The sequence below is a fragment of the Microplitis demolitor genome, chromosome 7 (genome assembly GCF_026212275.2).
Source record: "Microplitis demolitor isolate Queensland-Clemson2020A chromosome 7, iyMicDemo2.1a, whole genome shotgun sequence".
Taxonomy (NCBI): Eukaryota; Metazoa; Arthropoda; class Insecta; order Hymenoptera; family Braconidae; genus Microplitis; species Microplitis demolitor.
In genome coordinates, this window is record NC_068551.1 from 20,968,885 (window position 1) to 20,983,163 (window position 14,279).

General features: G+C 30.6%; 2 protein-coding genes across 7 annotated transcripts in view; one reads left to right on the forward strand and one right to left on the reverse strand.

The window, feature by feature from the left end:
* The window catches only part of LOC103574415 (uncharacterized), a 140,543-nt gene that overhangs the window by 101,118 nt on the left and 25,146 nt on the right, over positions 1–14,279 (reverse strand). The gene's annotated exons all lie outside the window — the stretch shown is intronic.
* LOC103579600 (opsin, blue-sensitive) lies at positions 105–8,739 on the forward strand. Of its 2 annotated transcripts, XM_014441771.2 has the most exons (9): positions 4,037–4,107; positions 4,179–4,251; positions 5,266–5,457; positions 5,842–6,057; positions 6,192–6,322; positions 6,465–6,637; positions 7,035–7,195; positions 7,265–7,360; positions 8,585–8,739. In XM_014441771.2, the coding sequence occupies exons 2-9, from the start codon at positions 4,187–4,189 to the stop codon at positions 8,691–8,693; spliced, it is 1,143 nt and encodes a 380-aa protein (XP_014297257.1). In that variant the 5' UTR covers positions 4,037–4,107; positions 4,179–4,186; the 3' UTR covers positions 8,694–8,739. The 2 variants fall into 2 exon arrangements, with proteins under 2 accessions (XP_053596701.1, XP_014297257.1); XM_053740726.1 differs by lacking the exons at positions 4,037–4,107; positions 4,179–4,251 and adding an exon at positions 105–184.

Sequence of the window (14,279 nt, forward strand, 5' to 3'; positions counted from 1 at the left end):
ATTTACTGAATTTATTGCTCCACTATAATTAATTCCTATTAATTATACTCTTCTTTAAATATTTTTACTTTTAATTACACTGTAAAAAAAATTTTCAGAGCGAACGCGGGTTAAATCCGGAGTAAATGTGAAGCGGATGACTGTGTATTTATTTAATTTCCTTGGAGTAAAATTCACTTTGAGGGTAAGTTTATTTTAATAAAAAATTCCGAATCAGAGTAAATTCAGATTTCAATAAAATTCACATCTCCGAAATCACTATGGATAAACAAATTTCCTTTACTTCAAATGTGGAGTGATTTTTTCTGAAACCCCGAAACATCTTAACTCAGATTCAAATAAAATCCACAATCATTCCGAATTTACTTCCAATTTTCCACTTGAGGAAAGTTAAAAATAATTTTTTTTTTATTCTAATTAAGGTAAGAAACCCAATACCCGATCAGAGAACTAGTACCTGATCACTCCATGTATTTGTGTATCTAATAATTTACTTAATTTTACTAACTATTGATATACAAATACATGGAGTGATTAGATACTAGTTCCCTGATTGGGTACTAGGTCTTTTACCTTACATGTTTGCTATAAAATGAAAGCTTGTCAAAAATCAATCCTAATCAGTTAATTCATTTCGCATGCATACCATTTCAACACCAGGTTGATAACACCACTAAGTAGCACCGCTACATAAATTTCAGTTTACTTTAACACCGCATTTTTAAAGAGTAGCTAACCCTAATGCGGTATCACTGTTTTCAGCACTGTCGAGAAAAATCTGAATAAATTCGTGGGTCTTCCTTGGACTTGTGATTATGCGATAGAGTTGATGCCAGTCCCGAAAATCCCTTTTTCAATAAACATTTTCATAAAACTTCGGAGGTATGAAGTCTGTTTACAGTAGAATATTTGAAAATTCATGGACACTAACGACCCATGTTCAGCCGATTATGGTTAAAAAATAACATCAACCAGCTTAGGTTCATGAGCCAGAGATGTTAGTTTTAAAAGTGAGAGCCTGTACCTTATTCATATAAATTACCAGTTCACTTTGAGAGCAGCATAATAAAATATCCGCATTTAATGCTAATCATTAGTTATTGATGTTAACTATTTTAAGAGGATCGGTGTTCATTATAACTCAGAATGGACGTAAAATAATAATTATAAATATTTATGAATAATTTAGATATGCATATGTAAAAGCGGACCATTAATGTGACGCGCAAATATTTTTTATGGCTTCAGAGATTTTATTGAATTTTTTATTCAACAGCTTATTTTGATATTTTTATCATTATTAACTTTGTTAATAATCTTCGTTAAAGTTTTTGTAATTTTTTCATAGAGAGGACACTATAAAGAATAAAAAACGTCTGTATTATGTGGGATTATCTCTAACAAGGGCAAACTTACTTGCTCTCGATGTTTATAATGCAATTTTTCATAAAACTAAAAGACAATTTCATCTTCCACCTTTTACCGCAATGTCAGATTATATCAGATACTCCATCAAATTAATTTTTGAGTATCACTCCTACAGATTTGTAATTCCAATGAATTTGCTTATTTAAAATTTTCCTATTTATTTTTTCTAATTAATCAAATCCAAATTTATTACTCTCACACTAAGCTATCCTTCAAAAATTTTTTTTGACGTTTTTACGTTCAAATTTTATTACGAATTATAATTATCATAAAAATTCTCTCAAATTAGCATGGACATTGAAAACCATTTTTTAACGTTACCCCATTCTGCGAAAAGATTTTAAAAATTAATGATCCTGAAGTTAGCAGACAATTAGCAATTTTAGATTTTTTTTTTTGAACAATTCAATCAAAAAAAAAAAAAATAAATAAAAATATGCACATATAGCAGATTTGAAAAACTACAGGTGCAATTTTTTGAAATACATATCTTTTTAAATTTATCGTCTTAAAAAAAATTCAAAAATTAGTAGACAGCTAACTTTCGTATCATAAAAATTCCAGAGATATTAAAAAATAAATTTTATTTTAAAATTCATAATTATATTTTAAAAATTCCAATCAACATATGTTATATAAATCTCCTATCAGGACTGTCTCTAAATCCTTAAGAACAAAAACCAAAACACAATATTTTTTCACAAAATTTTTTTAAAACATTGAAAAAAATTATCAGTACTGTTTGACGGACAGCCAGCAAGTCTATAGACTCCACATATGCCACTGATAAAAATGAATAAACAGCAATACCCAGACAATAAACAAAACAAACTCCCGCGACGTTTCATTCTTATTGTCACGGCAATCGGACTATTCCTGCACACCCACCCTCACCATTGTTTGTCATTCACTTTCTTCATAAGCTCCATTTTTATCATCCTTCGCATTCACACTCATTGACACATTATCCGCACACCCATCTTCCCTCCTTCCTCTTTCCTCTCTTCTCCATTCACCCACACACAAACGATTTATTTTTTCTTCTTTTTATTACCCATCAAGCCTGCAATCACGCACAAACCCTCCGTCTGACACTACCACAATATCGCGTCACAGATAGTGACAGTACGCACGAACATCGTAAATATAATCGCTCTTAAAACTGGCTAAAAAAAATATAAACCAAAGACAAAGAGAAAGAGAAAGAGAGAAAATAAAAATAATACTATACCACACAGCGAAACGACTTTTCCACGAGATCATAAAAAAATTATCTATACTTTTCCCAGTACTTTCTTCTATTCATACGTCCAGCTATCTGGCTAAATACATATATTATTATCATTATAATAAAAATATATGCCTGTACCTACACTTGTACCTCAACTTCAACCTCAGCCATCATCCTGCTGTGTATACAGAGCCGTAATACAGAGGTGTAAGTAACGTTGTACGGTAACGCCTTTCTGGCTGACTATTCCCTCGCGGGCTTGACCAGCTAACGACTGCTGGCCTCGTAAATCACGTAAAATTCGCAGTTGTCCCAGAACAATTTTATGGTTTAATCCAACAGACACATACTGAGAGACACTTTCACCTTTATACTCTGTTAATACTTAAACACTATCCTCTACATTTATTACATGATCCAACATCGTATCCTTTATTTTCATTTTTTTTTTTTATTTTTATATTTATTTTTATCTCCCTCATTTATTATAATTAATACCATTATTAACTAAAAATACATAAATATCATAATTATTATTTAACTTTTATTCCATTACACTTTTTTTTTTTTTAATTAGTCGTGGAATTGCAATAAAATATAAAATTATTAATTTACTGAAATTAAAGTGCAATTTTAATTTGATATATTAAAAATTTTTTTTCGGACCACTGCCTTATTAAAAACTTGGTTAATATTTAAAATATATATATATCCAATTATTTTGCTTAAAACTTTTTAATATCGTATTATAAAAATTATAAAATGTTATTCATTAAAAATAATTAGTTAGCGAAAAGTTTTATTAAAAATCAAGTATATACTAGCCAGCTCTAAAAGATAAAATATATATCAACATTAAATTGGAAATCAGTATAAAGTTAAAAATATAAATTTCGTCGAGTGCACTCGAGTTTCAAATTTATACATATACTTAGAGTATAAATTAGCGTAAAAAATGATGACTAATGCGCGGATTTAATTCTATACGTCATAATTCTGAATAAAAATCCTTGGGAAAAGGGCGGAAGAGCGATACGTAATAAATAGTAAATAGAAAAATAAAATAGAATTAAGTGGTAATGCGACATTGAAGTTTAAAAGAAGGTTAAGTAGGTATACTATATCTGTGTAGACATAAAATAAATGAGGAAGGTAAAGGTGCCAAGGGGATGAGTTTGATATAAAATTGCGTGACCATTCGGATCCAAGTTTCGCTCGCAAGGTTTCTCCATCTGTAAATCCAATTAAATTATCAGGAATCACGCTATCTCTTAACTCGAATGCAGCCGAGAACATATAAAAGGGAATGGTACTGTGTCATGAGACAAGTGAGTGCGGAACGACTTGACCGCGTCTCACTTCAGATAGAAGACAACACCGGGTTCGATTGTCCCTCGAGCTTAGTATTTTTCATCGAAGGGATAGCGACCGCTTTTTCAACTAAGACGGTATTTTCTTAAAAATATTCATATATTATTTTAAATAACGGTTATTACTGTCGTTGTTGTACGCAATCTAGATACCGAGATGTACATGAACGATAGCAACGTAATCAGTCCGATGCAAGCCTTTGTTGGAGGTATAGGAGACGGGTGAGTCCAACTGATTATTTTCTTTCATAATCGGCGGTATTGTGTCGGTAGAACGAGAGCAGGTTGAATGAACTGCTGGACCAAAGAAAGGGTCAGTATAAATAACCCAACGAAATCACTTTAAATCGCGACTTGTGAAACGGAGAAAATTAATGCCGACTCAATGCCCGATGTTTAAGTTGTGTGAGAGAAGTAATTAAATTTAGTGATTTTTAAATGAGTATCGTTAATTAAATGCCTCAATTAAAGGGTAGTGGACCGTTCGATAATTTTCCATTTCATTTTATAAATTCACTAATTGGACTATTGTCTACTTAAATAATTATTAAGTGATCTTGCTTTAATTTGTGTTCTCGACATCGAGAGCCCTTCGTCACAATTGTTTATTTTTTTTCACTTAATTTACTTCATTGCATTATTATTATTTTTTTTTTTACCTTCATTTTAAATTTAATTATTTACAATGCCAGAGATGACGCCAAGTGGCTTTGCCTCCCAGAGTCGGTACCGAGTGTGATTTTGACATGAAAGGATTTTATTTGTCTATCGCAAAATCGCGTGTAATTTTGTGACGATGACCAACTTTACGCTCACCAATTTATATTTATTATTTTATTATATATATTATTATTATTGTTGAAACTGCTGTAAAATGTATTTATGGTACCGTCCATTGGTTTTTGCGGTGGCATTCGTGATACCGCGGTTTCATCATTTAATAGCAATTCTATCAGATGTTATTTCTGTCGTAAAACATTACGGCCTTTTACCTGTTTAGGTGCATTGATTCATACCACGTAATTTGCCTATTGATTGTCTATTTACTTTTATTCCCTTCGATATATTATTTATATTATAATTCTATTCGTATGCCATTATTTTGTTTTAACCATCGATTTTCGATTCCGTTGGTCCTATTACTTCCCCCCCCCCCCCCCTCCCTTTCCTTTTTTCGTCCATCATTAGACTGATGAATTGATGATTAATGAGCTCTCAAATTAAAATTACTAATAGAAGTGAACATCATATGCAAGAAAGACTACTGGGGTGGAACATTCCTCCAGAATATTCCGATCTAGTCCATCCTTATTGGCGGGGATTTTTAGCACCCGGACGGTATTGGCACATTGGCTTCGCATTGATTTATTTTATGTTAATGGTCATGTCATTTGTTGGTAATGGCTGCGTTGTTTGGATTTTTACTACGTAAGTATATTTATTTAATTATACAATTAAAATTTTAGTGTTATTGTAATAATTTATTTAAATAATTGCTAATACGTTTAAATCTCGAGTCTAACGTTACAATTATTTATTTAATTATGATTTAAAATTTCAAATTATTGATGTCATTATTTATATATTTATATAAAATAATACTCGGCATTATAAATAATAGATAATTAACTTTCACAAAAATAAAATTGAATTTTTTATTTACTGTTCTCATTTTACCCGGTTGCCCCCAATATTAAAATAATAATATTAAAATATTTATCTATAATAACAGCAATAAAAAAACAAAGCAATATAAATAATGACAGAATAATTTTCCATAAAAATCTAAAATATTAAAATATTTATTTGCAGATCTAAATCATTACGTACTGCGTCAAATATGTTTGTTGTAAATCTAGCGCTATTTGATATCCTAATGGCATTTGAGATGCCATTATTGATAGTAAATAGTTTTCTAGAACGTCCCGTTGGCTGGCAACTCGGTTGTGACATTTATTCAGCCCTTGGCAGTGTTTCTGGAATCGGCTCGGCAATAAACAATGCCGCTATTGCTTTCGATCGATATAAGTACGTACATCCGCGTAAGCATACGGGCATTGATAATTTACAGACATTAAAATAGAAACAACAAGAACACCAATTATCATTATCACTCTCATCATTGCCATTATTATTATTTTTGTTATTTTGAAAAATTACAGGACAATTTCCTGCCCAATCGATGGACGACTTAACAGCAAACAAGCAGGAGTTATCATAGCCTTGACGTGGTTCTGGACTATGCCATTTACCATTTTGCCCTGGATGCGTGTCTGGGGACGATACGTGCCAGGTATCGAAACTAACTTTTATTTTTCTTCTCACATAATCGATAATTCAATTTAAATTTATCGATCCACATTAATCTTACTCACTGCATTGCATCATTCGGATATTTATAATAATAATAATAATAATTAATTTTATAAATTTAGAAGGCTTCCTGACAACTTGTACGTTTGATTACTTGTCTGAAGATCAAGATACCAAAGTTTTTGTTGGATGCATATTTATATGGTCTTACTGTATACCGATGACACTAATCATAACTTTTTACTCGCATCTCATAAACTCTGTTCGTAAACACGAAAAAATGTTGCGTGAACAAGTAAGTCATTTAATTTTGAATTTAATTTTTGTAAATATGCACTGAGGTTCTGGTTTTTTTTTCTCACTATGAAAATTTTCGGAACAGTCTCAGAAATTAAGACTCAGTAATTTTGACTTGAACCTCCTTGCATTTACAAAATATTTTTATGATTCTGAGTTAGCAAACGATTAACGATTTTTTAATTTTTTTAAAAATAATTTTTACTAAAAAAAAAACTAAAAATATGCACATATTGAAAATTAAAAAAACTGTAGGTGCAATTTGCTGAAATATTTTTTTTTTTTAAATTTATCATTTTTAAAACTCCAAAAATTATTAGACGGCTAATTTCAGTATCATATATTTTTTAGTTATAAAAAAAAAACGAAATTTCTGATAATTGAATAAAATTTAGGCGAAGAAAATGAATGTAAAGTCCTTGCAATCTAACTCAGGTGACAAAGAACGAAGTGTTGAGATGAGAATAGCTAAAGTTGCCTTTACCATCTTCTTTTTATTTGTCTGCTCATGGACACCTTACGCTGTCGTCACAATGACTGTTGCCTTTGGAAATCGGTTTGTTTATTTAAACTCACTGATATCAATCACAAATTTATTTTTACTGCTAATGATTTATTTCAATAGGGACGCATTGACCCCCTTCTCAACGATGCTGCCGGCTCTCTTCGCGAAAACAGTATCCTGCATTGATCCTTGGGTTTACGCAATCAACCACCCGAGGTAATTAATATTTTATTATTGCCATGTACTCTTAAATATTTATTCAACTGTCACTTAAGTTTTACTCTCCACAATTCGTTGGGTTTAAATAACTATACGGGCTGTGGTTAATTTCGCGAGATTAATTTTAGCACACGATAAATTCGCTCGGGATCTTTTTAATATTTAAAATTAGTATTTGTATCCCATATACAACTTAAGTTTTATTATAATTAATTTTTAAGTGACGTAAATGACAACTTACTATCCATAAAACGATAAATTTTTTATTTTTAAAAATACAGAAATTCACTTTTTACCGTTTTCGTAATTAATCTACAGTTTTCATGACACCACTAAATATTTTCTACCCACTTCAGAAATTTTTTTTTTTTAAATTATCAGATTTCGTAATAAACTCGGTATTAATTAATTATCTATTAAAAAATTTATTTCTAGAAAACTAGGATAACTAAAATTGTTTAAAAATTATGGAAATGTTGAACTTTTCATTATTATCTGAACCCATTGTTCTGACGACATACATTTTAAAATCTATAATTGGGTATTTTTAATGGATTGAATTAATAACTAGAATATGAAAAAGTCATGAAATATTAATTGTTGACACTAAAAATATTAGCTGAATTAAGTATCAATTTTAAATTGATTTTAAATGCTATATTCACAAATATAGACACTGGGCTTTTAATATTCAGATTATTTCCCGGATTTTTCAATTTGTTATATATCTGAAACCGTATTAAGCTTTTATTGAAAATTTTCGACAGAGTTATTTTATTATAAGTATTCAATAATCGGCACGATAATCCGTTTATTAAAAATTAATAAATTTTATTGACACAAATTTTCCTCCAATAAATAAATAAAAGCCGTCATTATCATAAAAGTAATTTATAAATTTTAAAATCTATTAAATTAATTAAATTAATTTAAAAAATCAACTAATTTTTTTTTTGTTAAAAAAAAATATCTCAGTTTAAAAAAATTCAATTTCCAAAATCTTTAAAAAAATTTTTAAGTATTTTGTCTAAAGTGACAAATTTGCCCCACCTTGTCTTCAATACTGAGGCAAAATTAAGTAGAAAAAATTTGTCAAAAATTTTATAATTGTGCCCCTTTCCTCCCCCCTCTTCTCATGTGGTAGCGGATAAGAAAAATGTATTAATTTGAATTAATTTATTAGTAATTAAATGAAAATAAAAATCGTTAATTTAAATATAGATACCGACTGGAGTTACAAAAACGTTGCAAGTGGATGGGAATCCACGAGCCGATGCCAGTGTCAGACAGTGTGTCAGCGACTACGGAAAAGGTCAGCGACGATGCATAAGTGACCGGCAAAAGACAAAAGCTTAAATAAAATAAAACTGAAGAGAAAAAGCTCGAGTTATCTACCGCGGGACTGGGTGGATTTTGGGGAGAATAGATCGACGAGTGGGCGCGGGGTCTGCATTGCCAACCACCACACGTGCAGAGTCTGCCGACCAAACATTGATCTTTACTACTTACTCAAGTAATACTACTCTATAATTGTATATTGCATTCCAACGGACGTTTGATAGTTCGCGTAATTATTTATTTCGTTTTCATTCACTAAATTCTTTACTTACTTCTATTTGACAATCACTCTGCGAGAGATTATGTTAATTTATTCGCTGTATATGAGACATTATATACAAGTTTAATCATAAAATTAATATTTCAAAGCAATTCCATGTCTTTTATTTATTTTTCACACCTCCAATTCCCTCGTAAATTTTCAACTGCTAAAATTATAACTTTTTTTTTCAAACGAAGAATTTACTCTAAATTATTTAGTGGTTTTAATGTGGAAATATTGGTGTTGAATATTACTTCTTTTCAACTTGACTACTATTTAAAATATTTAAATAAAAAAAAATTATCTAGACTTAATTAAAATTTTAAAAGCGCGGAATTTTCTGGATGGAATTCCCGACAAACAAAAATTCGGTACTCGTTATTTATGAGTCTAAATATTTTCTCCTTATCGATCATACCTTTGTAGAGCTCACAAGTTTAAACCTTAAAAAATATTTGAATTTTTTTTTCGGACATAATTTCAAAAAATGTCACAATAAAAATTTTTTTAAAAACAAAATTATCCGGTTTATTTTTTTCTCCTTAAATATTTAACGCCGATCTTTCCAAGATAAATAAAATAATATAAATAATTCATATACATATATATATAAACATACATTTAAAATATGTGTTTAGTATAAAAGTAAATATCGACAAAAGCATTAAAATCTTTTTTATTTCCGTTTAGTTCAGTTATATTTTTTATAGCTATTTTATTGTTTCGACTTTTTTACAAGTACAAGTGCACGCGGTCGTACCTTTTTGAATGGTTGAATCAATTCTTTTAGACTAGCTATTGCCGATGCAAGTTATTGCGAACTGCTAGCTCGTAAAATGAAATGCGAATGGTTTTAACTCACGCGGGGTTTTTTTTAAATTTTTGAGTTACTCTATACGGTCGTGAGGTTATTTATGCATGGGCATGAGTTATACACAACGAATAGGGACTATTCTGAGAAATGAATTTATGTAACCACCCGGCACTAGTGATTATTGAGTATAATGCTCAGTTCAATGTTTAAATTAATAATAAGGGGGTAGCGAAAGAACGAGAGTGAGTAATATCGGAACTTTATTTAGTCGGCAGTAAAAAAAAAATAAGATAGAGCATCTCGTGTGTCAGTAACTGGTTTACTTTAAAAGCTTTTGTAGTGTGCGCTCACTCGACAAAAGATGCTATCCGCAAGCACGTAACATTGATCGACTATCTCAAGCCTGTTAAATAAAAACATCACCTGATAAATCAGTTAATTTTAAAACAAAATCGAAACCTTAGTAAATAAATAACTTAGTAAATATTAAATATCATTAGCTGGTGAAAATAATAAATTTATTTTTAAAGTGCACTGAGTGAGTACTGTGGGTATAATTTATCACAAAGATTTACTTCTTTTACAATCGAGTTTTTTTATTAGTAAGCTGATACTTATCGTGGGCTACATTAATAAACACTTTAAACATACGTCGGGTCAAATATAAAGGCTGTCAACGCGAATCTGGTCAAATTTAGATTTTTTCAGAGCTTTCATTTGCTTACTATACTTATAAATTGATTCTGAACAATTGAACTGTTTTAGTTAGGTCGTAAATTGTTTAAAAATATATAGGTTTCAAAGTTATACACATTAATGGGCTATACTGAAAATACGATAATGTACTTCTCGTAACTTATTTTTATTATTTTTTTCCCTTTGCACGAGGGTCAGTGTAACAGTTGCGAACTTAAATTTCTATTCTGCGTAAAGTAGAATTAAATTTACTGGGAAGTCATTTTATTTTTTACCCGATATTCTGGAGAAAAAATAGTAATAAAATTTCATTGACTAGTTGACGAATAAATTTTTTAATAATGCGTTGAAGCCATCACTTTTTTTTTTTTTTATTGTATAGACTAATTTTTGACATACTTGGATCCGACAGATTTTTTTTTTTTCGAGAATGTCAAAGTCTATTGTGAATTAAGAAGCTTTTTGTTTTTTCATCCTTGTACCACCTATTGTTTTCGAACTCTTGTTAATAATTTTTTTTTTTTTTTATTTGAAAAAGTATTGAGCTTTTAATAATCGAGATAATAATCTCGATTTCTCTATTACAAGATTTAAAAAAAAATTATTGTTGTTATTTTTAATAATTAATTTGTATGACAACGGTAATATTTTGTGAAAAAGTATTTAGTAATTATAATAAATTATTTAATGAGTTGCAATGCAAAAAAAAAATGCTCACGGCAACTCGGGATCGCGATCTGAACAATGGGGCGGCGGTTCGAACCCTGCTCGGGGTACTTTTTATCTCAACTGTTTTTCAATTTTTTTAAAAATGTTTAGAGGGGTTATTGTCCGTATAAATATTAATAAGAATAAAATACATATTTTGTAAATAAATATTGAAGGTGCCATAAAAAATCTGAGAAGCAAGCGCAGAGCATCATTAAATTACTTCGACGCTAATTTAATTGGGGAGTGAAAATTACTTCGAGAGTTTAATTTACACGAGCTCTGGTTACAGAGATAATTTTATGGTTTTATTTACGATTAGCTATTTTATATAAACTATAAAAGTCACTTTAAACTCAATTTAATGTCGATATAGAATGAATTTCAGCACATAATTTACACATATATATATATATAAGTATATAGTATTATTTGCAGCAATAATCAATCTTATTATAAATAGCAAGTTTTCAAAACTTTTTATATTAATAAATATTCAATTATATCATACACAAGCCCAATTTTCATAAAAAAAAACTCTTTTGGACATCGCTAAGTTTTTTTTCAATTCAAAAGCCTGTCCTAAGTCTAAATATTTTTTAATGATAAAGATTATAGTACTAATTTTGATGATTTCAAAATACACTGTAAAAAATTGTGAGTTAATTCGGAGCAATTATGGATTTCATTTTAATCCGAATTCACTCTCATTTCCAGAGTTTGAGAAAAAAATCCCTGTGCATACGGAGTAAATGGGGAGTTTGTTTTTTCAATGAAGTGATGTGAATTTTATTTAAACCCGCATTCACTCTGAACCGGAATTTCGAAATTCTGAATTCCTCTCAGATTTATTCCGCGTTCACTCGGCTAATTTTTTTCAGTATAGCCAATAATTTAATTTCTCTGCATAATTACTCCCACGCCGAGCAATTTCAATAAAACTTCTAATGGTCAGTTGTTTTTTTTTTAATTTTTTTTTTCAGTATAGAAAAAATAAATGTCTGAATAAAAAAAATAATGCTTAACATGAAAAGGTATTAAATCGGGTCAACATGATTTTAAAATAGACACACTAAAACGCAATCGTTTCCAACAACCAAGTATCCTAATCCATCAGAGCAGACAGAACGATTACAGTACCTCGGGGAACGCGGATAAATTATTGTCGTTGAGCTCGGTTAAACTCGGTTGGATAAACTCGGACAGTCAGTGATGGCAAATCGAATTGGCTCTACCTACCTCAATATATACATACACATATCTATATATTTTGTATACTCGTGCCCACTGCACGGTGATCTTATCGTTACACAATTTATGACATCACTATTTGCTTAAACCCCAGCAGATAATTACGGAATTTAAAATAATAAAAAACGCTGGCTCTTTTTTTTGTATTCTTAGAATAAAAATGACGTTATATAAATAAACAAAGAAAAAATTTAAATACTTGTCATGCTACTCCGCTCTGAGCTCTAATTTTTTAGCAAAAGAAAAACTAAATGAGCAAGAGATCCTCAGTGTTGAAAGAAAAATATAAAAATTTTGTTCCTAGTTGTTTGTCATTGGCAGCGGCTTCAACCTCATTTTGTCGGGCGTTCGCGACTTACATACAATCTAAGTTTTCTGCGCCAAGTGCCGGGAACAGAGGAATAAAACTAAACGGAATGCCGGGCTAGGTGGTAGAGAGGAGAGAAGAAAAGAGGAAAGAAGAGGAGAGCGAGGCTGTGGATAGGGAAAGTTAAGAAAAGAACCGCGGCCGAGTGTAAGAGAGTGAGGAGAAATCTTGATTAGGTGTTCCTGTCAAAGAAACTTCCAATCTCAACTCAAGTTCCGACAAATTAAAAATGTCCTAGGCATATATACCGACTTGAATCCTCCTCGGCAATGAGTCGACGTCATAAAAATTTTTTTAAAATTATTCCTCATTATCTTATTTTGCATACAAATTGAAATTATTGCCGTAAAATAAATTGGTAAAAATCAATTCCATTTTGACTCAACTAGAAACCTTAGTAGGAGAGACCGTGGTCGGTTGTCTCACGTTTTGGTTGTCACAGAGGTCATTTCGCGATTCTTCGTCACCGATCGCCATCAATGACCGCTGAGACAACCAACCCCGGTCTCCCCTACGCTAAAGTTCCTTACACTACAGAGATTTTTTTCCGCTTTAAAATAATTAACAATGATAATTTTCATTGAAGATAAAAAATCGAGAAAAATATTGACAATTTCTGGTGAAACCGTTGCCACAAAAATTATTTCGAATATTGACAAGTGATAACTGATAAATATTAATCGACTGAAAATGTAATTTAACCAAAAGGTTGTTAAACAAAATAATGACTCGACTAAGTGCCCATATTTCCCGGCCCTCCCATCTATTTTACAGCACAGTACAGTAACAACAACCAAAAGACGGTATTCTATTCAGGAAACACGTCCACACCCTATTTCCTACATGGTCACACCTTCCAATCCTCGGCGAATGTTGAAAATTCAATTACCCGGGATTTATAGCTCACACACTGGCATATTTATCGTACGTATTATATGACCAGGCCATGGATCATACACTACTACTAGAAATTCATCCACTAGATAGCTTGTCGTTGGGGTTGCTGGTGTTGTTATTGTTGTTGTTGTTGTTGTTGCTGCAGCGCATTATCATTGTTCTAGCGGTTACCTTCGTGATTATACTTTTGTGCCAACTAAAAGTTGAATTAAATTCAACCGCACTGACAGATGCACGCGGTTAACTACCTATTTTTTATTCCAAACTCGGCTACTATTGTTTCAAAGAATCTTCTGCGAAATAAATTATTTTTAGTAGTTTAAATACTTCCAAGGAACAGAAAAATTACTTTATCGCGGCAGTCGTTAGTGACCGTCAACTTTAAAAACTCTCTTGCCAAAGTTACATTTGTTAGATCTGGAGTTTTGAATTATTATATATGTTTTCAGTTTTTAGAACTACTTCCAATCAATTTTCCTGTATTATCTGATATATTTATTTGTCCATTAGTATACAAAATTTATCTAAACACCATAAAAGTGTCTATTTTATAATTTTTCGACTGAACAATTAAAAATACTAA

What these genes read in the sequence shown, in the direction of transcription:
- LOC103579600 (XM_014441771.2), top strand. Translation starts at nt 4,187, where the DNA reads ATGTACATGAACGATAGCAACGTAATCAGTCCGATGCAAGCCTTTGTT. An exon ending in AAAAAATGTTGCGTGAACAA is followed by an intron (nt 6,638 to 7,034) that starts GTAAGTCATTTA and finishes AATAAAATTTAG; the next exon opens with GCGAAGAAAATGAATGTAAA. An exon ending in TACGCAATCAACCACCCGAG is followed by an intron (nt 7,361 to 8,584) that starts GTAATTAATATT and finishes ATTTAAATATAG; the next exon opens with ATACCGACTGGAGTTACAAA.